The 26,269-nt window shown below is 32.6% G+C and overlaps 1 protein-coding gene across 9 annotated transcripts in view; it reads left to right on the top strand.

The window, feature by feature from the left end:
• Positions 1-26,269, top strand: part of LCORL (ligand dependent nuclear receptor corepressor like) — a 149,439-nt gene that overhangs the window by 50,989 nt on the left and 72,181 nt on the right. For 7 of the 9 annotated variants that reach the window (XM_074229724.1, XM_074229719.1, XM_074229718.1 and 4 more), the window contains exons 3-4: positions 6,524-6,603; positions 7,486-7,615. In XM_074229724.1, the coding sequence (XP_074085825.1) occupies positions 6,524-6,603; positions 7,486-7,615 (210 nt within the window). Of the gene's footprint in view, positions 1-6,523; positions 6,604-7,485; positions 7,616-9,309; positions 9,357-26,269 lie in introns of those variants that run through there. The other 2 variants (XM_074229725.1, XM_074229720.1) reach the window with 2 other exon arrangements.

The raw sequence follows: 26,269 nt of genomic DNA on the forward strand, positions 1-26,269 counted from the left end.
ATTATTAGTGTCTATTGTAATTAAGAGTTGGGGTGCTGGGTGGTGCAGTAGATAGAGCACTAGCCCTGGAGTCAGGAGGACCTAAGTTCAAATCCGGCCTCAGACACTTAATAATTACCTAGCTGCGTGGCCTTGGGCAAGCCACTTAACCCCATTGCCCTGCAAAAAAAAAAAAGAGTTTGACTCTTCTGAGCTGTTGGGGCAGATTCTCTAGTCAAATAGTAGCTTACACTCTTCAAGTAGTGGGTAACAGAAAGTCTGGTTGGCTTAACTCCATTGAATAAGCAGATTGTTTGCTTTGTTTTGTTTTTAAACAAGGACTGTATTATTTTTAATCAGAATATTTTTCCAGTTTTAATAGTTTTTATTTAAAGTTTTGAGTTCTCAATTATATCCTTTCCCTCTCCCCTCACTAAGAGGGTAAACAATCAGATATAGGTTATATATGTACAGTTATGTAAAACATTTACATATTATTCATTTTGATAAGAAAAAATGAAAGTGAAAAATAACATGCAGTCAGTATTTAGTCAGTCTCAGTTCTTTCTCTGGAATTAGATAGCATGCTTCTTCTTTAGTCCTTCAGGACTAAAACTAAAAAACTCAATCATTCACAGTTCTTCATTGAGCAATATTACTATTACTGTGTACACGTTTCTGGTCCTGTTCCACTTCACTATGCATCAGTTCATGGAAGTTTTTCTGAAATCATCCTGATTGTCATTTCCTTATAGCACAATGTGATATTCTGTTATAATCTTAAACCTCAGTTTGTTTAGCCATTCCCCAATTGATAGGCTATCCCTTTAATTTTCAATTCTTATCTTCCACAAAAATAAATATTTTTGTATAATTTAACTCCTTTTCCCTTTTTTTGGGATATAGTCCTAGCCAGTGGTATTTCTGGATCAAAGGGTATGCACAATTTTATAACCCATGGGTTATATTAATACTTTGCACATTCATAGCACATATCTAAAGTGGGATGGGTCTCAGAAACCATCTAGTTATATTCCTTCATTTGAAGATGAAGAAATTGATCGCCACTAAATTTAAGTGACTTGCCCAAGGCCACAAGGGAGGGTTTAGTGACCTCCTCTGCCTCTTAAGTCCCATCCCCAGCATTACTGAACCATTGGTCCCTAAGCTTATTTCCAGTACAGGCTATGTATTTCCCAGTCTTTGCCTTACTGTGTCTATTCTTGTCCTTTAGAGACTATTGCTTGATCATATTTCTCAAAACCAGCTTTCTATCTAGTATTTTAGTCACAATAAAACCACACTAAGCAGTAAAAGTTACTAAACCCAGGTATTATTTAACCTAATGATTCCAAGTGATATTTTTAAAAACCAAGTTCTCTTTTTAAAGTTTTTCATAATGATATTCTTCTCCCCCCAAAACCTAGAGGCAATCTAAAGTGCCCAATGAAAGGCAATGTTTGAAAAAACTGTAATAAATAAATATACTGTTAAGACATTTTTGTTTGTTTGAAGTATGTATCAGAGGTCAACTTTTACCTAGATCTTCTCCGTTCCCCAAGGCCAGATCTGCATCAGCCATGCCATATTGCACATTTTATGATACAATTCTTGCAAGGCAATTAAAATTGATAAGTGTGAGGAATATTAAAAAAAAAAACTATGGCAAACCCATTAAGAAATAAGGTAGACCACAACAAAATAGTACTAGGAAAGTGGTATATTCTTGCTATGACCAAGTAAGAGGAAAGTCAGTAAAAGAATGACTGAACCAGTAATGAATCCTTAGGAAAGCTTTGAGGAGTGAGTGAAGAGTTATATGGTTTGAATTATTTATTTGTTTAAATGTAAATAGTTATGATGTGCATTTAATTGATTATGTTGTTACATATTTCTCTTATCATTTATAGCTTAATTAATTCTTCCTCAGGCTTTCCCCATACATTGCACACAAGAGGAGACATATTCGATTCGAAATTAGAGGACTTGTGCCTTAAATTGTAAGGTCCTTGTAAAATGAGGGGTTGGACTCTATTTCTCTGGGCCCTTGACATCTCAAGAACTTTGATTTTGTTGCTTTTCTCATTACTCTTTTCATTTCCTTCTTTTGTTATTTTGAAAGATTGTAATTTTGACCATGAGTAATTCTTATGATATATTTCAATTAAGGAAAAAAACCTATCAAGTTTAGAGGTGAAATTGTACATAATAAAAGTATAAATCCCATTAACCTTTAAAACTGTTGAAAGAACTCATAAATACCTGAAAAAATGTAATCATATATTTCTTTGTCTTCTAAAACTCCTTTCACTAAAAAACCAGCATTCATAATGAGGGGAAACTATTTTTCTTTAAAAACAATATTTCAATTCTTTTTATTTCTAATATACACCATTTGTTACATTTGCATTAAATAGGCTTTTGTAGGCAAGCTTGGGAACCTAGTCACCACTTAAAACATTGTTTCCATAGGAAAATGTGTTCCAGATTCCAAATAAGGGATTTACAAACCAACTCGTAGAAGAAAATCTGTTTTAAGTTTGGAACCTCTCTGTAATACATGGGACAAAGAGTTGTTGCTGGATTGAATGACTCTGAGAAGTGCCTTTGGGTTTTAACCTTTTAACCTAAGATGCAAATTTTTCTTTATTGTTATAGAAGTTATTCTCTCTGTTCATAAACAGCCCTGTCCTATTTTAACTTTCCTCATCATATTTTTTCTTGTTTATAACCTATCTTTCATTTGTGTGTAGTATGAACCCTCCCCCAGAATCTGGATGCATTTCCATGAAGAGGAATTTTCAGCAAACCAAAAAATAGCTTCAAAAAAAACTCCAAATATTGACCTAGTTCTTCTTCTCACTTATTCCCCCATATATCACAAAGTATTTTAAATTACCCAGCAAGCTTTTATTAACCAACTATTGTGTGCTCATCATTAGATATATAAAGACAAAAATAAAACAGCCCCTATCCTCAATAAACATATTCTTTTTGAGGGAAATTGATTTTATGCAAAATGTAAAAAAAATTACATTGAGAAATGTAATTGGGAAGGAGATAGACATCTCCCTCCTTTTAGGAAACTCTAGTTCCTTTAAAATACCACCTTTTAGATGAATCCTTTACAAATTCCTTCCCTCCCTCCCCAACTTGGTACAGCAAAATAACCTTTTGCCTTGTATGTACATACACATATATTCATATACATAACATACATAAATACATTTTGTATATATTTATGTATATGTACACTATGTAGCGAGTGCACACACATTGTGTTTCTTAATAGAATGTAAATATTTTATAGGGTAAGGACCGATTTTTAATTGTACACTTAGTAAGGATGCTTTTATTAAGTGCTTTTGATTGATAGCTAAAGAGTTAAAGGTGAAGAAGTGCATTCCAGGTAGTATGGCAACTCTACAAGTTTATGGACACTAGGAACTAATAGGATATAGGTCAGTTTGGTTGGAATTTCTTAATTTTCTTCTAACGTGGTCAGACCTGTGCTTTTGGAAATGTTACTTTCGAAGCTATATGGAAGGTGAATTAAAGAAAAAGAAGCACCAGTCAAAAGACTATTGCAGAAGATCAGGCAAAGTTTTAAGTGATATTTTACCTCTCTCTCATTCTGCCTTGATCCTCACTCATTTCTCTTCCCATAAGTTTGGAGACTTTGGGGGTTGAAAAGAATACATCATTTAACTATTCAATGTATTTGACTTGATGGCAAATTTTTAAAGGGTTTTTTTTTTAATGGTCTTAACTTCTAATCAAACCTGGTTAACTTGGCCTTATAATTCTAGCCTGGTAGTCTTTAAGAGATGGAGCAACTAGGTAGCATAATAGATGGAGCCTAGGACTGGACTCGGGAAGACCTGGGTTCAAATTTGACCTCTCAGGCACATTTTCTCACTGTGTTACCTTAGAATTCACTTAACTTTATTTGCCTTGCTTTCTTCATTTGTAAAATGAGCTGGACATTGAACTAGCATCCCAATATCTTGGCTAAGAAAATCTCAAATGGATCAAGAAGAGTTAGACACTATTGAAATATCTGAATAACAATAAAGGAGAAAGTAGTATAAACTTTTCCTCAGATACTTATTAATCTTTAACTGTTTGTTACTTTAATTTAAAGGTGAATGAATTACTCTGTTAGTGCAATCATAAAATTTTAGAATAAATGAAATTGTTTTCAGTTGTTAAAATTATGATGTTGGAAGGAACGAGATCGACTTTTAATTCAGGTTGTTAGAATAACAATGAATAAAATATTTTCATTGTTCTGTAAGAAATAGTTATATGCCCAAAGCCTACCCTTTGGCCTAGTGGTGCCACTGCTAGTCTGTATTCCAGAAGAGATGAAATAGGGGAAGAAAAGAACCTATATGTATAGGGATGTTTTATAGCAGCTCTTTTCTGGTGGCAAGGAGCTGGAGATTGAAGGGATGCTCAGCAGTGAGTGAATGACTGAACAAATTGTGATATGAACAAATTGTGATGAAAGGCTGTTCTGTTATGGGAAATGATGAACAGGCAGGATGCTCTCAATAAAAAGTCTAAATGAGCAGATGCAATGGGAAAATGTACTTTATCCAAAGTAATAGCAATACTGCACATAAATTGGGGAAAAAATTAAATTTTTAAAAAGAACCATATAAAGAAAAAAATTACACCTTAGCATTTATAAAGGTTATTCCTTATAAGAATCTCATGAACATAGACAATTGTTCGAATCCCCATTTTAAAGAAGAGAAAACTTAGGATCAGTTACAGTTAATTGCCCTGTCATATAGCTAAATAGTGTCTAAACCAAGAGTTGAAAATCCAGTTCTTAATGTTTACAAAACCAGTTTTTCATTTCATTGCAACAGTAAAAATACATACATCCATAAAAGTACTAGCCTATGTGGTCAGGGTCTATGCTGATGTGATAAATTTATACTGGTATAATAAATTTAATATATTATACACTTGATTAATCTTTGAAAATTCTTGGAACTATTTACTAGGGATGCATTTTTTTATTCTCTTAACATGTTGATATGAAGACACATGTTGATATATACTGTTGACATAGTAAAAGGAAGTAGGTTAAGAGATATTAGTTAATGTGAATGTATCATAGCATCAGAGATCTATAGCTAGAAAGGGACCCCCAGAGGCTCTGTAATTCAACTCCTTCATTTTACAATTGAGTCCCAACCATTTTAAATGACTTATTCAGGGTCACAAAGGTGTCATATGTATATACATACATACATACATGTATATATATATATATATGTATTATATTATATTATATTTTGAACCCAGGTCTTAGTGCTCTTTCCCTTGATCAAGCCAGTAAGATTTTTATGCATCCTATATAATAGTAGTATAGGCAGTTAAGTGAAATGTATTTTGTAATCACTTAAGTATAAAGGACAAGTTTATGACTGAGAGATGTGTATATCTATGTATATACATATACTTTTTTTTTCCTTAGCAAAAACAGACTCGCAGAAGACTTTCTCCTAAAATTCTCATCAGTCATATTATTGGATTTATTATTATAACTTCATACTAGAAATTACATTTATTGTAATTATGACTTGAAGACTCACAAGAACTTGTTAAAAACTACTTGTCTTCAGATCAGATTGTAGTTTTCTTAGATGGCTTCTTCTTGTAATCATTAGTAATTCATTGAAACAGTAGTGAGGTTTCATTTTAAATTCTATCAGAATGTTGTACTATATATAATTTTGGAAATTATTTCTGTCTATAAATTACTTCTTAGGATTACACTGGTCATTTCACAAACTGTCATCAATTTCCACTAATTATTAACTGCCCATAATTTTTCAAGTAATAGTATTTAAAAATAAAATATCACTTAACTTGGTCTATCTTCAGATTCTTCCAAACTCAGATATATTTAGGGCAATCTGTTATCAGACCATGTTCATAGTAGATACCATTTGGTTTGTAATGTAACATGTTGAACCTCCATTTGTGGATTTCCTAAGCAAAAGGATCTTTTTGAAGTGTGTTTCTTTCTGCACAACACACACACACACATATACATATATACATATATACATATATACACATATATAATATAATTTCTTGGGAGTAATTCTAGCAGTAATTCTAACTAGTAAGCTTTTGAATTGAAAGGTAAGTTTATCTGATGCAGGCACATATTTTGTATTGTTTGCCTCAAGAATCTGAATGGAATTTATTTTATACAATTTAGTTAAATTGTGTTGTATTTGGTTTGATTCATTTTTATTATGGTATTTAAGTTAGTTTCATGATCTTAAATTCTACACTATAGTTTGTATTTTATATTATTAGTTTATTCACACTATTCCCATTATTCAAATTGTTGCTCTTTCACTGTCTTTAGTGGTACAAATAACTTAGGAATTTAATTTTTTAAGGCTGCTAGTAGCTGATTTTATACTAATGTAAACTGATGCTATGCAGGATTATCTGTTTTTTAGAACATTTTAAGTCAGTGTGTTTAATTAACATTTTTTTTCCTCTTAAGACTGTGAACCAGAAGAGCTGACTGACTGGTCTATGGATGAAAAATGTTCATTTTGTAATCTCCAGAAAGAAGTAGTCAGTGTAAGTGTGAATATTATGACATTATTTCTGAACTGTTTACACAATTTTAACTTATTTATTAATTTACTTAATTTGGATTGGAAAATATTTGTACAATGGATATATAACAGGTATTTATTTGATTTGGCTAAAAATTCAAGTTTGCTTTTTTTTTAGAAGTCTGACATTATATCATACTTGGAGATGACAAGACCAATAAATGTCAACTTGAACCTTCTTTTTTTCCCCTTTTGCTCCTTGGTTGATGAAGATGAGTCTATTTCAAATTTACTCAGGTTTTGGGGGATGTATTGGGTGTATGGGGAGCTTTAGTTTGGTCAACACTAAAGCAAATCCTGATACCTAAATAAATGTCTTTTACCTAAATTAGCATGATTTTCTAAAATTTGGGAGAGAACATGGTTCAGAGGAGAATGTTGGAGTTGGGAGTTTTAAGAGCCAAGTTCATATCCTGACTCAGCCACATTATACTTAGATTTCCTTGGGCAATTCACTCTGTGGGCCTCAGTTATTTCAAATGAGAGAGTTGTAATTGTTGGTCTCGATTCCTTCCAATACTTAATCTGTGTATATTATATTATATTATTGTGTATAATATTATACCTGTGGTATAATCAGGTGCCCTGTTGTTAATGGGACCAAAATAAGTATACAAATATTTGTTGATCCATGAGTTAATTCTTCTGTTTCTAGTTTTACTGAAGAATTAAGTACTGAAGAATTAAGATGCAATTTTGCTAAATTCTCCCAACCATAAGATAGATAAATTGGAAAATTTAAAAACTTGTAACCTTTTATGTAGAGGATTCCTTCTGTACATCAAGTATGTTTGGTAGTGATGTTCAAAAAAATTTTTAGCATTCATTATTATTTATTTTCCAGGATTGTACACCAACTCTTGGTTCTTCACAGTCAACACCTACAGAGGAACTATCATCTCAGGGCCAGTCCAACACTGATAAGATTGAATGCCAAGCAGAAAATTATCTAAATGCACTCTTTCGAAAGAAAGGTAATACAAGCAGTTTTTAAAAACACAAACTTTAGCCAAGGCATAGAATAATCACATTTTTTTAATGAAAAGGTTCCATCATATATAAACTTTATTCTTAATGACTTTTTTTCCCCATTATGTCTTCCTTTATTTTTCTTTTTTTCTAATTTTTAGAGACAGCAGCAGATTCAGAATCTTTACCAGTATTTTTCCTTTAGTGGTCAACTCTGATGAATTTGACTCTTATACCTTTTCCCAATCTTACTTTATCATACTTTTTCTTCTTCTGCCACAGACAACTATCACTAATGTGTATATATATATATGCTTCTTGCCCTTCTTATTTTGTTGCTGATTTCAAGATGTCAAACATTTCTTCAAGCTCAGTAAGTGATGAATATATTTGGTTGCTACAGCTATCTCTAGCAACCTTTCATTCCAGTGATCTACCATTCAGTTTGAGCATATGCTTGTTTGCTATTACAGTACTAAAATGAGAATGTTTATATATGCTGATGCAGGCATGTATTAAAAAAATTTTAAGTTAAAAAAACTCATTTGCCTTCTGTTTAATTGAAATATGCAAACTAAACAAGGTTTGCCATGCTCGATCATTTCATAGTCTGTCCCCCGCCCCCCAATAGAACAAGCTTAGTTTTCTTCTTAAAGTAGTGGGAATAATCTGTAGAACCATGGAATCAACCTTTTGTTTTCTTGCTCATATTAGCATTTGATGGAGAGCTCAATTTCAGTTTTAAGTTTTTTTCATTCTCAATTTTATAAAAACCAAACAAAATTATTACTTTCATACACAAAGTAGAACAGTTAATGAGAAGTATATTGGAAATTGCAGATCTCTATTATATTCAGCTTGCTCTTTTTTTAAAAAAAAATATAAAATATGTTAACTGTTAAAGTTATCTCACTTAAAACTTTTCAGTTTTTACAAAATGAACCCTTTCAAGAAATCTTTGATTTTGGAAAAACTTTGTTTTGCCTCTTAAGTTCCTAGAAAAAGTCCTTAGATTATAATCTAGGTTTTGAACCTACTTGTCTCCTTTTGTTTAACCACTAACAAATACATGTAATACTTTGATAAGTTCAGATGAACTTAAATCAGGAATCTCTATTTAGAATTCTTTTGGATCATATAATTTTGTAAAGAGAATATATCCTGTCTTGATTTGGGAGCCAAGCAAATGATTCTCTTATTAAAAGTAGTATTAGTATAATTAAAAATTTTCCATTTAGGAGTTAATAGAGAAAAGTGGGAAAACAGTTACCAAATTCTAAGAACTTTGAAGCTACTATGTATGCATAAAAAGAAATTCTCGCCATTAAAATTTTTGCATTTTTTAAAGTATGTTTTTTATTATTAATAATAACCACACATTTAAACTGGTTCTATAGACAATTTTTTAATATTCCTCCTTAGGATTTAAAGATTTTTAGCAATTGACAGAATTCCTTTGTGGGGATTTTCATACTATCTCAGTTAATGATGAAATATCCATTGTAAGGATTTTTGTTTGATTTAGAAATAGCCCATGTTGCACTCTCTTTTTATGATAGATATTTATAGTGCTAATAACTGAAGTTATCAATGAATCAATCAAAATAAGCAGTTAATGCTTATTTACTTGTAGTATGGAGTTGATCTAGGCTATAGTACCCCTTTAAGAGTAATCAATAAAAACTTGATGCCATTTCAGCTGTTTCAAGCATCTGGTTCTACAAGAGGTCTTCTACCATTGGTTGGGTGAGTGTTCCTGGATATTCAGTGGCCTCTCCATTTGGCTGTTTCCTGTTTTTTCTTAATAGTCTTTTCTTAGAAGGACTTTTCAGGATTCTTACCCTCCACATTTTTGGCATCTTAGGTCTTTATCCTTAAATTTTTATTTCATCAGTATTTTTCAGGCTTAATATAATATTGCCTTATTTCCCCCCTTGTAACATTGTTAAACTAGAACCTTATTAGTGGCTTCAAACATATTTTGGATGATTTAAAAACATTGATTTCTGTTTGCTGAACTTAACAAGCCATTACCCATCATTTATATTTTTGTGTACTTTATGCTTTTTTTTTAAATGACTTTAATTTTTCCTTTTTCTCTGCCATTAACCAAATCCCTGAATGAGAAGCAAAATGTATTTTTTGATTTCAGAGAATTAGAGAATCCTGGGAAATAAGTCTTTATATTGTTTCTCATATAGTCATTTTTGATAGCAGACAAATTGGTCGAGTTTGAGGGATTTGAGGTACAGGCTACCCTGCTTATTACATGAGAGTTTCTCCTCCAAGAAAATATGAGTTAGAGATTTCCTGTTGTACCATAAACATATAACATTTTTGGGGGGTAATTTAAAAATCTTGGGTCTGTTTTCATATTTTAGGTTCAATGGCTTATTCTATCTAACTTCAAATTTCAGGATGATATAAATGTTGTAATTAAGTTAATTTTCTAGTTATTGTCACAGCTTTTAATATGCACACATGTGCACATATAATGGACTTTGTTTATAAAACTGAATGGTATTCTTTAAGTATTAAAAGCAAAGTATAACAACAAAAAGTTCTCAAGTGGAGTCATATGAAATATAAGAGACTTAGATTTTAGGAGGGTTAAGGCAATTCTATTAATACTGCGAAAGAGATATTTCTTCCTATTGTATTTAACTGTTAAAATTTCTGAGTTTTTTTATCAATTAAAATTAATTAGCATTTATTAATATCTGTCATGTGCCAGCTCCAGTGCTGAGAGCTGACTACAAAGATAACAGTCCCTGCCCTCAAAGGGCTTACATTCTGTTCAAATAAAGGAGAGTATATGCCTATGTGTCTATAAATAGAATATATATACACAAAAAATAAAAAGGGAGTATAATACCAATCCAGCTGTGAGGGTGGGGGCCAAATCTATGGAGAGTCATAATTCCTTTCTCAAATATTTTTCCAGGTTTGTGTATTTTCTTACAATGTGATCTGTTAACACTGAAAAAGTTTGATTTCATTTAAACAATACTCCCTGATAGTCGTACAACTAAAAAAAAAAATTCCCATGATATGGGTAAGTTCATATCATTAAGTCAGTATGACTGAGTAACTATATATATATCAGAAGTCACAAAAAATATTGCCAGTTTTTATTAACTTAAACCTATTCAGCCTTGAAAGTTAGAAATTTATATTATGAGAATTTGAATGCTGAGGGAAAATTATGTAAGTATTCTTTCCTTGTTGACTTGACTTTAGGTACAAGTATTCTATTAATGAATTTTCTATATGAAATTGGTAACATAGAGAGATTTAACAAACCCACAGAAGATGATAAACATATTTTAATATTTCTCTGCTTCCCTGAGTATTTAAATGTATTGTAATTCTATGAAATTAAAGAAAAGTAACTTAGCTTGTAAATGTAGTATGCCTTGTCTAGTTATTCCATATAGTAATCATATTTATTGCCCTCTACAATTTTAACATAAAATTAGTGCTATCTGTATTTTAAGGATATAATATTATTGGTCCAGTGAGATTAATTGAATGACTGTTTTTGGTACAATTTACTGAATTTTACTCAAGGTGTTTCTTAAGCAATCTTGGATTTTAGAAATTCTTTTTGTATCAATTGGTATACATTTAATGATTGAAATGAATTGTTAGTAATTAAAAAAAAGCCCACCTTCACCAACCAAAACATAATATTTTTCCTTTCCCAAATACTCTCTTAGATTTTCTTGCATAGCAGTATCATACTTAAGGTATTTTTTTTAAAGAATTATTTCATTTTTTTAAAGTTTTTTTATTTCTTGTTCTCTCCTTTTTTCTGCATCAAATGAATTTGTTGAAATTTGAAATTTGTTCCCATTTGTAAAAAGCATAGTAAACAATTGGACTTCGCTGCCTTTCAAATTTATTATTAGAGAAAATTCTCAACATAGTTTTTCTGACTTTTTCCTACTATACTAGCTTAAACTAGGGTGACCAATGAGACACCATATTAATGATGCTGAGATATTTCATTTCTTGGAATTAGGAAGTAATAGAATCTTTAAAGGTATATTTTACTTTATAATTTCCATTTATCAGTTCTTTATTGAGTGATTGGGAGAATAGTCCCTTGATTGCAGTCTTCCTTGTGACAGCCAGAGCATTATTGAGCTCTTCTTCTTGGTCTAATCTTAGTTTCCACCTTTTTTTTTTATTCTTTTTTTGAATGAACTTCACACCTTACTTATCCTTGAAGATTTCAGAAAATTCCATGACTCACTTTTAGTTGGAGACAAACCCATAATCCTGGGTTATATCTCACTTAGGCTTATATCTCACTCAGGTTAGTTGCTTGAGGGGAGGTAGCAATATGCCAACTTTGTCTGGCAAAGGGTCACTTTATGGTCCTGTTAAGACTCTTAGCTATAATATGGCAAATTGGCATGCCTCTGGTATTCCTTTCTGCCATATCAATGATAGCAATAGCAGAAAAAGGCTATTTGTTTTGTTAATAGAAAATTTTTGTAGACAGAATTTTAAATTTAATATGGGATAAATAGCTTCTTTGGTTCCTATTCGGATTGTATGTTTGTGACATTCTTGTGACCATAATTTAAACATCTGTTGTTTCTTGTATATGAGTACTTTTTGTATTGCTACTGTAATAAATATTTCCCATATTAGCATAAATTTACTTTAGAGATATTAATATAAATATGGGTGATTTTGGATTTGGTTTTGCCAAATTAAGGATATTAATCAAACTTTTGAAAAAAAATGTGAGCAAGGAAAAAATGACTCAGGCCTTTATGTGATATAGGTTTATTGAAATTACTCATCACTTTTAACATGGGGGCTAACATAAAAATTATTATTAGATTGAAGAATTTGATACCAGATATTTTTAAAGAATAAAAATACTTTTTAAAGGAAAAGGAAAGAGGGAAAAAAACCCTTTGACTATCAGCTTACACTTGTAAAAGAATGGAAGTTTAAAATCAGAGATAAAGCATACTGTCTTTTTTGGAAATACACTTATTCTTAAGAGCCATTAGGGAGAGGAAGATCTCAATGTTCTGAAAAGCCTTAGAAACCATCTGTAGTGAACTTTAATGCAAGTAATTTTGGAGTGCCTTCCCCAAAACATTTGATCTTAACTAAATTAAATCAATTGTTTTTGCTCAGTCATGGAAGGAGACTGGAACATTGAAGAATGATAAGAGAACAGAATGAGAGGAAGTAGTACAAACCCAGTTCTCTTATACAATCACTTCAGCAAATATTGAAAAGCAAATAAGGGTCATAGAAAACAAGTATCACTTGAACCTCACATACATCCTCATTGGATAGAGGAGGGGTAGAATACACACACCACACACACACACACACACACACACAACTCAATAGGGAACTGGGACAGTAGAAAGGGGAACAAGGGAGGGTTTCCCGAAGGAATTAGTCATAAACAAAGCAAATTCCAACCTCAGAAAGTGGGTGATGGAGATTTAAAATGAAAAAAGGGAAGGGTACTGAGATATGAACAGCTCCTTGTTGAAAGGAGAACTAAAACAGAATGTATCAATTTTAGATTACTAGTGCTAAATTCTGTGTTAATGTGAGCAAAGAGAGGAATAAGCGTAAGAGAATAGAATGAAGAAAAATATACAATCATTAGTCATAAAGGATGAGACTCGGGGCGGCTAGGTGGCACAGTGGATAGAGCACCGGCCTTGGAGTCAAATCTGACCTCAGACACTTAATAGTTACCTAGCCATGTGGCCTTGGGCAAGCCACTTAACCCCATTGCCTTGAAAAATCTAAAAAAAGAAAAAAAAGAATGATACTAACTCTTCCACAAAAGGAGAAAAAAACCACACAGCAGAAGATGGTAATGATGTTTGTCCTTCATTCTCAAAGAAGACCATGACATCAGATGATGCCACGAAAGGCACATGAATTGGATTTCAGTGAGGGGATAATACTGTGCTAAGTCACCAGCTTCACTTTCTTCTCTAGAACCATCTGGATCCACTGGCCAGATATAAATCAGGGTTAAGTGACTTGCCCAAGGTCACACAGCTAGTAAGTGTTAAGTATCTGAGGCCGGATTTGAACACAGATCTTCCTGACTTCTATGATTACACCATCTAGCTGCCCTGACAAAAGATTGGTAGAATGCTTTAGAATACAGAATCCAATATTACATTATTTATAAAAATCATTATTCAAAATGTGCTTCAGGTAAACTCAGAAAAATCCATTACTAAATATGACCTCATGTAAGGTAACAATAAAAATATGAAAGAACTTTCTAAAGAAAATTGACTTTAAAGGACTGATCAGTGTAAAATGCTGACATGACTCCAGAGGACTAATGATGAGGCATGCTGTCCAATTCCTGACAGTGAGATGATGAGTTCAAGGTACAGAAGGAGATGTGTATTTTTGGACATAGCCAAGGTAGGAATTTGCTCTGCTTAGTTTGAGGCATCATTCTATCAGCAGAATTTTCATATCATCAAAGGGTTTTGAGTTATAAGAAAAATAGTAGCTTAGATTTGGATTAGTTTTGTTCTAAAGGTTTGAAGGGAGTACAAAAGTTTAGAAAAGTGGGATAGAAATTGCTATTTCTCATAGAAATTGTGAGAAGAAGAGATGGGGCTAGAGAGATGGGCATCAGATGAATTTTACTCTTATCTAAGTTGTAATATATCTTCAGTTTGGTGTGGAAATACATCAAAGTCAAAAAGGAATCAAAGGGGCATAAGAAAAAAAGAATCAAAGGGTAATATTAAATGTCATAGAAGTCTTAGTGCCATTTTTAAGCAATTAAATCTTATTCTAAATTATTTAAGTTAGCAAACCTGCACTAAGATTTTAAGATTTTTGCGATACCCTCTAGTTGTAATCAAAACAAACTTTCAGATCTTGAAGGGATATTAAAAGGGACAAAAAGAAAATAAAAAGCTAAGAACTAGATCCAATGGGATTTCTGTCATTTGGGGGGGGTAGCTAAATAAATTTTAATGGAATATTTTTGTGGCATAAATCGGAGCTGTCCATCCTTTTTAAAGTTTTTTATTGATTTGCTATTTCAATGAGAACTCTGCAGTAGCTCAGCTTCATTTACTAAAGCATTTAATAAACCCAGAGGCAGGCTGTATTTTGGACAGCCCTGACAAATGATGGACAGACATGATGATTAAAATGGAAATTAAGTGATAAAAAGTGAACAGAACCAAGAAAACAATTTTACACAGTGATAATATTTTGAAGACCAATTTAAAAAGACTTTAAGAACTCTCTAACTAATCACTTGAGGATCCTAAAGTATTTAAAGAACAAAAAGAAATATACATTTTTGTATATCCACACCATTGGAGATGTGGTTTGAGGTCAGCAGACATCTCGGGGAACGATAGGGAGATTTGAAAATCATCGCCCTATGTAACAAAATAAAAAAAAAGGTATTAAAGTTGATAAATTTAATCCTATGTGTATTAGGTGAGAATTGGTGATATATTAACTTATTTCAGAAATGACAATATGGGGCGGCTAGGTGGTGTAGTGGATAAAGCACCGGCCCTGGAGTCAGGAGTACCTGGGTTCAAATCTGGTCTCAGACACTTAATAATTACCTAGCTGTGTGGCCTGGGGCAAGCCACTTAACCCTGTTTGCCTTGCAAAAACCTAAAAAAAAAATGACAATAAAAATCTAGTCAAAAGGATATGGCTGTTTTAATAAAATTAAGGATCAGTTTTAGTCAGTGTTATTATATGACAACCAAAAAAATCTAATGCTATCTTAGTCTGTTAATGGAAGCACAGTGTCCAGAAAGAAGAAAACTAGCTCCAAAGGTAATTTATCTTGATGACATTGTAGTAGTCATTTCTGGGTACTACCCTTTAAGTGTGTTCCTTATGGAATGGTCCCTGAGAAGAAGAGCCAGGATCACGGAAAGATTAGAAATAACTACGTGCAAAATTAAATGGAAGGAATTGAGCTTTTAAATTGAAAAAGGAGAAAGGGATGTTGAACTGAGGGGATAGTAGCCCTTTTAAAATATTTGAAGGGAATGACCACATTTGGAAAAGGGCTTACTTTGCTTGGATCTTGGAGAGCAAATATAGGTTTAGTATGAAACAAAACATTTCAGCAGAAATACACTTGTAAAAGCATAATAGGGTTGTCTCAGATGTACCAAGTTCAGTCTTTGGTTAAGTAAAGATTGCATGACTTATTGTCAAGGATATTATTGAGTGGAAAGGGGCCTAGATTTGGGGTCAGACAACCAATGTTCAAACCCAAGCTTCACTGTTTAATCTTGGACAACTCATTTAACTTAACTGGATTTCAATTTCCTCATTGTAAGAGAGGAGATTTGAGTAAATGACCTCTTAGGGATTCTTTTCAGATCTGTATGTAGAGTCCAATGACCTCTGAATTCCTTTGCACACTGATATTTTGTGACCCTATAGAAAACAACATAGCCTAATGATTGTTTTAAAACTTTTGACCTGATTCTCAGTGTTCTGAAGTTTTTTGTTTTATTTTCATTTCTCTATATTGTTCCTCTAAGATGGAAGATGTTTAAGTCTACTCATATTTATAGTATGTTCCAGAAAATGGAAGTATACATGCTACTTATATTATTTAAAATTATAAGACCAAATAAAGTAGTACTTAAATTTTAAAAGTATTACATAACAAAAACCTATCTTTGTTTATATATTTGTTCCTAATCAGTTCAATAGAATAAATGTTCTGGTTTTTATATTTCAGTAAAAATTACAAATGGAGAATAGCTTACTGCTTTTGAAAAACTTGTTTTTTAATTTCAAATGAAGGCTTTTATAAATTTTTCCTCTTGAAAGTTTATGATTTAGACTTTTTCTTTTTAAAGACTGACCATAGAATGATAGATTATTAGAGTGAGAATATTCCTTAGATATCCTTTAGTATGACCTCAGTTGAAAGATGAGGAATTCAAAATGTAGGAAAAGATACAGTGATTTGTATAAAATTATATTAGTGACTGCAATCCAGGTCAGTCTACTCATAGGCCAGTATTCTTTCTATCGTACTATACTGTTTTCGAGATAGTCACCCAATTTCTGAATCTCATGAAGTGTGGACTTAAATATTATAAACAACTACCCTTATAAATCTCCTTGGTTAAATACTGTTCCCTTATTTTGCAGTCAGGAAAATTGGGGAAAAATTAATTCTCATTAAAATAACATAATCTTCCAGACTATTGTTGTCTATAACTGAAAAATACTGCTAAAATGCAGTTTAGACTTGGAAAAAAAAATTACCAGCATGGCACAAGAACAACAAGACATTACCCAAGCAAGAGATGCTATATAGAAGTTAGTAACTTTGTGGGATAACAAGAAATATTAAATAACAAATGGAAAAGACTAGAGAAGCAGAAGAAAATGTAACCTATTACATATTTTAAAAAAAAATACTGAAAAAACATGCCATTTATCTCACCATTCTTTGAGTAAGCCTAATAAGCCTCTTTTAGAATTACAATATGAAGAGGTAATGAGATCTGTGTAAGTGAGAGCTGATAGGTAATATCTTCATAGTATTTACACAAAAACAAACATACAAAAACAAAGATTATAAACTTAAGACACTTTAATCTGATTTGTAATAGGAAGATTAAATAATAAAACTTCAGAAGTTATCAGTTAAAATATCTGAAGTTCTATAGATGATAGGCAACTGTAAATTACATACTATATTGGTTTGTGGTACTTACAAAACTTTGTCATTAACTTTTTCATTAATTTTTTTCACAAAGTGGGACATTGTCCATTCAAAGGAAGTTATAAAAATAGTAAAAGCTACTCTACTATAAAAAGTACTGTATACTACTGTAAAAGCTACTTCAAGAAAATAAACAAATGATCATAAGTATAATAAAACCTGATAGTAAAATCATGTCATTTGGGACTATGAACAACAAGGAATTTTTCAAGATGCAGTAAATTCAGTCCAATCCAGAAAACATTTATTAAGTGCTTGTTCTGTGCTAGGAATTTTTCTGCTTGCTAAGGATGTGAAGAAAGGCAAATTTTAGACCTCAAAGAGGATACAGTCTAGGTAAAATATTTAAGCAGATAATTGTATACATCTTTGTGAAGGGAGAGAGCGCTAATAACTTGCTTAAGGTGGTAACTTTTCCAGGTAGTACTGTGACTAATGGCTTTTTCACAGTTTACTCTCCTCAAGGCAAAGTTTGAACTAATTCTCTCATTAGGCACACAGTTTTGCCAAAAAGGGAAATTATAAGTCAGAAACTTAGTGGCTTTTAGAGAACAGCTTTAAATAATTTGAAAATGTTGAAAAGTACTCTTACCCATTTCCAAGGGGTAATTTGGAGTGGGAAATGCTTTTCTTGATCCTCCTGAATAAAGTTATCTAATATATTTTGAGTAAAATGTTCTGAATTTCCAGAAATTTGGATGTAGTATATTTAAATATACAAGGGCATTTAAAAATATTTTTGAATTAGATTATTAATGGCATTGCGCCCCCTTTATCATCATTAAAAAAATCTAGTTAATCATACAGTTTAAAAAAGAGAGTCATATCTTTGGGAAAATTCTAGCTTTCTTTCTAAGAGAAAGTGTGGTATAGTGGATAGTGAGAACTGGTTTTAAAATCAGTTAATCCTGCTTAGGACCTTTTTCCTCCGAGTGTGCTAGTCACTTTTCAAGATTGTAAGTTTCAGAGAAGATAACTGTATTAACAGATGAAGATTTTTTTACCCAAGAACTTCCAATAAAGATCAGTGCCTCTATCTTTATGGAAAGCTTTTCCTTACATGTAGATAGGAAAAATATCATTACTTGATGTATATGAATATTTTGTGTATATGAATGTTTTGTGAATCACAGAGTAAAACTCAGTTTAATCTAATTTAATCCAAAAGTCAATTCTTTCCATACTTTGACAGATAATAATAGAATACTTTTGATTAAATTGGTTATTGCAATTGGATTAATAAGATAGATATAGAAAGTTTTCTTACTGCTTTTTTCAGCCTATCAGTAGTATCATTTTTTCTTTTTAGATAAAACAAAATCATAGGTGCTTTAGTAACAATTTACATTCAATAGCTAACACTTCTTATTTGATCTAATAATTTCATGATCTTTTAGAAAATTACAAAATATAGTTTTAGAAATTCCTTTTTTGATTTTTAAATTTTTAAATAAATTTTATAAATTCCTTTTGTTTTTATATCACAGTTATTTCTGAATATTACTTTCCCCATTTCTTTCCCAATAGCTTCCTTTGTAGCAAATAAATACTGAAATAATTCTAGAAAAATCAGCTGAAATCTGACTGCAATATACAGTGTTCTATATCTAGAATGTACCATATTTGTAGTTTTCTCCTCTATAAAACTGAGATAATAACAGACCTGCCTCCTAGGGTTGTTTGGTGATTAAGATGAGATAATATCTGTTATCATCAGAAACCATTATGAGGTAGATAGTGGTAGAACACCATACTTGAAATAAGAAAGACTCATCTTCTTGAATTCATATCTAACTGGGACACTTAATGACTGGGTGATCCTGGACAAGTAACTTACCTCCTGTCTTTCTCAGTTTCCCCATTTGTAAAATGGGCTGTTAGGGATTTTAATGTGAATCAAATGAGAAACAGCAACATTTAAAGTACTATGCATATTATAATTGTTATGACTTTTTTTTTCCTCATCTCTGTAGAGTCAAACTTAGTTATAATTGTACATTGTTCAATTTTATGGTTCTTGGGGCAGCTAGGTGGCGCAGTGGATAAAGCACCGGCCCTGGAGTCAGGAGTACCTGGGTTCAAATCCGGTCTCAGACACTTAATAATTACCTAGCCGTGTGGCCTTGGGCAAGCCACTTAACCCCATTTGCCTTGCAAAAACCTTAAAAAAAATTTATGGTTCTTTATATTTTCATTGTTATTACCATTGGGGGAAATTATTTTCCTGGTTCTGTTTATTTCCCTTTGCTGCATCAATTCACATATCTCCATATTTCTATCTTTATATTTACTATTTTTATAATAATATTTTAGTAAATTTTGTGCTTGAAAGATCGTCACTATCAGATAGTTATCCAGTCCCAGAAGGGGACATTAACTTATGGGACATTCTGTTCCATTTTAGTCATTAGAAAAGTCTGGTTTTTGTAATTTATTTTGTTTTGGATGTAGCTTAGGATATCAGTTTTAGAACTATGAAAAGAATATATTGGGGCAGCTAGGTGGTACAGTGGATAGAGCACCAACCCTGGAGTCAGGAGTACCTGAGTTCACATCCAGCCTCAGACACTTATTAATTACTTTGCCTTGCAAAAACCAAAAAAAAAAAAACTATGTATAATATATATATAAAATCATAATTTGAGGATCCAAAAATTACAACAGGTTAGAATGCTGAGTTAATTTAATAAGATAAAGTTTAAAAGGAAAGGGGTATATCTAAAAATCTTTCAGAAAGTTAGCTTCTCATAACCAGCACCAGATAATAACTACATCTGAGTAACTGGAAACAAAAACTGGACACTAATTAATGACTAAGCTTGCCTTCAGGGAAGAGTATGAAAACACACTGCCCTCCTTTCTTTGTAGAAGTATGAAGTTGTTGGCATGGAACATTGCATGCTCTGTTACTTAGCTGATATGTTGGTTATAATTTTATTGACCTGCTTTTTGACTTTTTAAAAAAATTCCATTTTATAAGGGATCAATTGCTAGATGGGGAAATAGGAAAAGGAAAGATTCAGATGCAAAATCAACTTGAAAGAAAGGGTACCTGATTTCATAACATTTTGTATGAATAAATTCAGGAACTTTTAGTAGAGCACTCCTCTTTATGTGAGAACAAGTATGATATATGGTAGCCAAAAAATGCCAGTGTGATCTAAGTTGCTTTGAGAGGTATAATATTCACTAGGGCTAGGAAGATGATAGTCCTTTCTGGTCTGACTACATTAGGAGAATTATATTCCATTCTGCACACTACAGTGTAGAGCAGACATTGATAAGTTAGAGAAGTAGGGTACCAGGAAAGTGAAATAGTTAGGGTTAAGATCATACCATGGGAGGTTTGGAAATATTTATGGTCTTTGAAAGGGAAGATTCTCAAGGTTGATTGTTGCTACTAACTTTATTTGAAGAATGCCTATCATGTAGACAAGACTTGTTTGACTTGGAGATTGAAGTTAGTTTTTTAAATTTTTATTTTTTTTCACATTACTACAGTAGTAATGTTGTAAAAGTAAACATAACCCCCCCAAGAACATAATCCCCCCCCCAAGAAACAGAAACATGAAGAAAAATAAGGTGAGAGAGGGTACTTCAGCCTGTATTCAGATAGCATCAACTCTGTCTTTTTTATCATGTCTGTCAGAGAATTTCCTTCAACATTTCCCCCCACAGTTGCTATTGCTAGCTGTATTTCCCTCCATCCTATTCCTCCCCACCTCCATTCTATTCTCTCGCTCCTTTCCCCCTCTCCCTCCTCAAAAGTGTGTTGTATCTGACCACCCTCTCCCACAATCTTCCCTCTCTTCCATTACCTACAACACCCTCCCCTCCACTCATCCCCTTTCCTCTCCTTTTTCCTCTAGGGTAAGATAGATTTCTATACTCTATTGAGTGTGTATATTATTTCCTCTCTGAGCCACATCTGATGAGAGTGAAGGCTCATTCCCCCTCATCTTTCCCCCCTTCCACATCATTGCAAAAGCTTTTTCTTGCCTCTTTTATTTGAAATTACTTAATCCATTCTACCTCTCCTTTCCCTTTTTTCCCCAGTACATTCCTTTCTTACCCATTAACTCCATCTTTTTAATATATTATCCTTAAGTTAGTTTTTTCCCCCAGAAGGAAGGAGTGAAGATTTATTCAGTGCTCTAGCATACATCCAATTGTCATTTATTAAGCAGCATTGAACCCTGCCTTTATCTGCAGACCTGGGCTAGTGCTTATGACTTAGAAATCCTTTTAGAGTGTCATAGCCTAAAGGCAATGTGTGAATTATTTCAAATCTAATATTTTTAAGAGAAATTCCATCAAAATAGAAATATTGTTGTAAAACTCATGTTGCCAAAACATAATTTGGGAGACTGCCCTATAGTAATTGCTATCAATGTCATTCTTGCCTCCCGGATCACATACAGAAATCTTTTGACATTTAAAACGTTTCATAACCTCATCCCTTCCTCCCTATCCAATCTTCATCAATATTACTCCATGATGCAGTAACACTGATCTCTGCTGCTGTACATGTAAGACATGCCATCTCTCAGCTCTGGGTATTTTCTCTGGCTGGCTGTTGCCTCCTTAGTTCTGTGGATTGCCTAACTAAAATCCCAGCTTCTACATGAAACCTTTCATAATTCCTTTTGATTCTAAGCCTGCCTTCTCTCATTGACTTCCTAGTGATCCCAAATCCAGCTTGTTTGGCTATATTGGTTTGCTCTTTGTCTTCCTGTTAAAGTCTGAGCTCTTGAAGGGCCAGGACAGTCTTTTGCCTCCTTTTGTAACCTCAAACCACTGAGCCCCACACATGGCATAAGCAATCACTCAGTAAGTGAACCAATTGTTGTTATAAAAATATTGTCTACCATAGAACTGGAAGCAAGAGATTTCTGATTCTGCAACAAATTCCAGATATTATTAGACTAATCTGCTCACAAGGAGAAAGAAAAGACATGTAAGCAAAATTTTGTGATACCAGAGGGGATGGAAGTAAATATAAAGTACAGAACCAGGAAGAGTCCATAAGAAATGTGAAGAAGGGGAAATGGGAAAGTATCAGGAAAGTCTTGATATGAGTGGTAGTACCAAATTTGGTTGATGAAAAGGGGGAATGACAAAAATAAGTTATTAATAAAAATAATGCATGCATCTTAATGCTTTTGGTTTTGAGCCCCACTAGAGAGTAAATCGGGCAAAATGTTGGCAAAGCCAAGTAAGTCAAAAGACATAAACACTAAAAAGTCCTTCTATCCACAAGAATAAATTGTTAGTAAATTACATTCATTGTCCCTATCTAACAAACCAAATAGCTATAAAATCCAAGTTATTTATCCCATTATAAATAATAATAGCAGCCTTGTCGTTCTCATTGACTTCAGTGCTTATTAATCTTGAAAATGTTTATTCGTATTTTCATTAAGGTATAAATGGTGCAACTAGGTGGTGCAGTGGATAGAGCACTGGCCCTGGAGTCAGAAATACCTGAGTTTAAAATCCAGCCTCAGACACTTAATAATTGCCTAGCTGTGTGACCTTGGGCAAGTCACTTAACTCCATTGCCTTAAATAAAATTTTTTTAAAAAGGGTATATATAGCCTTGCTCACTATCATTATTACTGCTACTAAAGTATATCTTCACAAACTTGTACTATATATATATTTATTTATTTATTTATCTTCATTTTATGGAAGAACAGATCAAGAGTGATTTACCTGAAGTTAGCTATTTCATAAAGGCAGACCTTTGACTCAGTATTCTGTATATTAGAATTTTCCACTGATCCACAAAGTCCAAGTCAGGAGCTTTTCTCATAGCTCAGTATTAATTGAATAAGATACTGAAACACAGAAAACTTTAATCTATATAAAGGAATGATTAGACCCAGGATCATAACTATGTGCTTGTGTGTTGGTATGAATATTTGTGTGTGAAAGACAGGAAAATAGTAAATCCATCTCACCCAAGAAGCTGAACTTTTTGGCATATCAGTTTTTGTGATATGATTAGAATAGCCCTAAGGATCTCTGACTGTTCTTAGTGATGAATTTTAGAGAGTAACAAATATTGGTACTTCTATGGTTGCTATGATAATACAGCTTCCTGACCCAAAAGAACATCAGTTGTCTTTTAGAGTAACTAATGCTAAACATAAGACCTTTGTAGTTGCTTTTCTATCTGTGGCAGCAGAGTAAAAACCTAAGTACGAAGAAATTCTTATCTGGTAAATCCTGCTTGAAGAAGGAAGGGAAACATGTATTGTGATAGAGGACCTTAAAAATGTGGGTCTTGTTGCTAATATGTAATTCTTAATATTCTTAAAATTGAGAGATAACTAAGAATGTTTACTGAGTGGCATTATGATAAATGAAAAGTATGTAACAGTCTTAAAAACTCCAGATTTAGGTGGTATAGTGGATAGAGCACTGGCCCCTGGAGTCAGGAGGACCTGAGTTCAAATGTGGCCTCGGATCCTTAACAGTTCCCTAGCTGTGTGACCTTGGGCAAGTCACTTAACCCCATTGCCTTGCAAAAACCAAAAAATAAGTATTCAAAAAACCTCCAGATTTAGAATATCCTGATGGTGTATAAATGCCAGATCTAAGTCAGGAAGATGACAGCTCTTCCTGAGTTCAAATGTGACTTTACACATTTACTGCCTCTTTGCCCCTAGTGAAGACATTTAAATCCTGTTTGTCTCAATTTCTTCATCTGCAAAATGAGCTGTAGAAGGAAATGGCAAACCACTTTTGTATGTTTGCCAAGAAAATTCCAAATGGGATTATACAGGGTCAGATACAACTGAAAAATGACTGAACAAAATAAAATTAATTATATGATAATTTCTTACATTCCTTAAATGTAAAATAACGATGATAACTACATCAGCAAAGATGAAACATGTCTCTTGAAAGATCTGTATGGCTGATGGTATTTCTTGCTAATAATAACAATAATAATAATAGGAACAACTTAGGTGGTACAGTAGAAGAGCACCAGCCCTGGAGTCAGAAGGACCCGAATTCAAATGTGGTCTCAGACACTTAATACTTAACTTAGCTGTGTGACCTTAGGTGAGTCATTTAACCCCATTACCTTGCCAAAAAAAAACCCAAAAGGTAATAATAGTTTTAGGTTCCTATGAAAAAAGCAGCCATTATCTTTTTTTTAGCATTAGCTTTCAAGTTTCAAATGGTGACTAGGAGTTACTATTACTATTAGTTGTTAATAGTTAACTTTTCCCATGAAATTTTTTGTTGAAGGTTTTTTTGGGAATGATTTATAATCTTATGTCTACTGAGATAAGTATATACTCTGGTAGGCCCTTAAGATATAAAATGAGATGTCAGCCATGGGTTTAAAGAATGTACTTAATGGGACAGCTAGGTGGCTCAGTGGACAGAGCACTGGCCTTGGAGTCAGGAAGACTTGAGTTCAAATGTGGCCTCAGACACTTAATAGTTGCTTAGCTGTATGACCCTGGACAAATCACTTAACCCCATTGCCTAAATTTAAAAAAAAAAATGCACTTTGGGATTTCAAATAAAGTTTGTTGTTCCCTAATACAAGCTAAGATTTAAATTTAAAATAATCACTCATTTTGTGATAATGATGAAGGGAGAGTATTTAGCTGGTAAATTTTGTTGACTAAAATAAAATATAATTGCCCTTTATCAACAAACTATTCTATCCTTTGTTTATTGTAAGGAATCTGAATATTATGAAGGATATATATACTATTGGGGGGATGCTGATTCTGTAGTAAATACTGTAAATGAGCAGATCTGGAGAAATTTGGACAATAGAAGAGAGGAATGATTTCATTAGGTGGCATAAGAGGTTGGAGAGAAGACTCAGATCACTTTGAGGTAACCTTTGAAGAAGCAAAATTAGTTAGGGAAGGAGGTCAGGAGGAGAGGAGGCAAAAGCATTAAAATCAGGACTGGAAGTGACTTTGTATTAAATGTTTCTGTCTTTATCAGTAGGGCAGTATGTGGGAAAATAATACAGTACAATATCTATCACCTTATACAGGTAATTTTTAAAGAAAACTTTACTGAAAGATCAGTCTAAGCAACATTACTCTATATCACTGTAGTCTTTTTACCATTTGAGAATAAATGTCCTGAATAATATCTCGGTATCCCAAGTTAAGAATTGAGAAGGAAACCAAAATGAAGTAAGAACAACCTTTCAGATAATGTGTAATTTTTTTTTATTTTAGTCAGTTTAAATACATATCTGTGCTCTTGTGTGTAGTATATACACTTTATTTCTTGTTCATGTCACAGTTTAAAGAAAAGAGACAAAACAAGACAAATAATATTTGCTATTGTATATAAGCACAAGCATAGAAATTCTTTAGAAAATATCAATAAATTAAGAGAGTTTGTAGCTTGGTAACAAATCTTACCTGATAACCATGCCTTTCCTTGATTATTTTATCAGGTAAAAATTCAGCAATATCTAAGCCTGAACTGCAAAGTTCAGAAATTTACTTATATGATGCTTACACCAAGAATAAATATGTGTAAAATTAGTTGTATTTTTAGAAATATGAAATTTTCACATAATCCACAGCATTTTCTGAATGTCACAATAAATTTAGATTTTACTTGCTGCTTTATCTACTATGCAGTATTGGTTCTTTTGTTTTTTTACAAGTTGCTTCTCAATCCATCAGTTGATTAGCAGCATTGCTTAGAGCATCACAGTGGTCAGATTATGGCTAGGTTATTTTCAGTCATCAAATCACTTAACAGTAGGGATGAGTATTAACCAATCAACTGCTTTTTACATACATCAAATAATTATCATCAAATAACAAGCAGTATTTTTGCTAAGGGAGCATAGTCTCTCACAGAAATCTGTTGCAAAACATATCACTGTACAAAGGAA

Source organism: Macrotis lagotis, chromosome 3 (genome assembly GCF_037893015.1).
Source record: "Macrotis lagotis isolate mMagLag1 chromosome 3, bilby.v1.9.chrom.fasta, whole genome shotgun sequence".
NCBI lineage: Eukaryota > Metazoa > Chordata > Mammalia > Peramelemorphia > Peramelidae > Macrotis > Macrotis lagotis.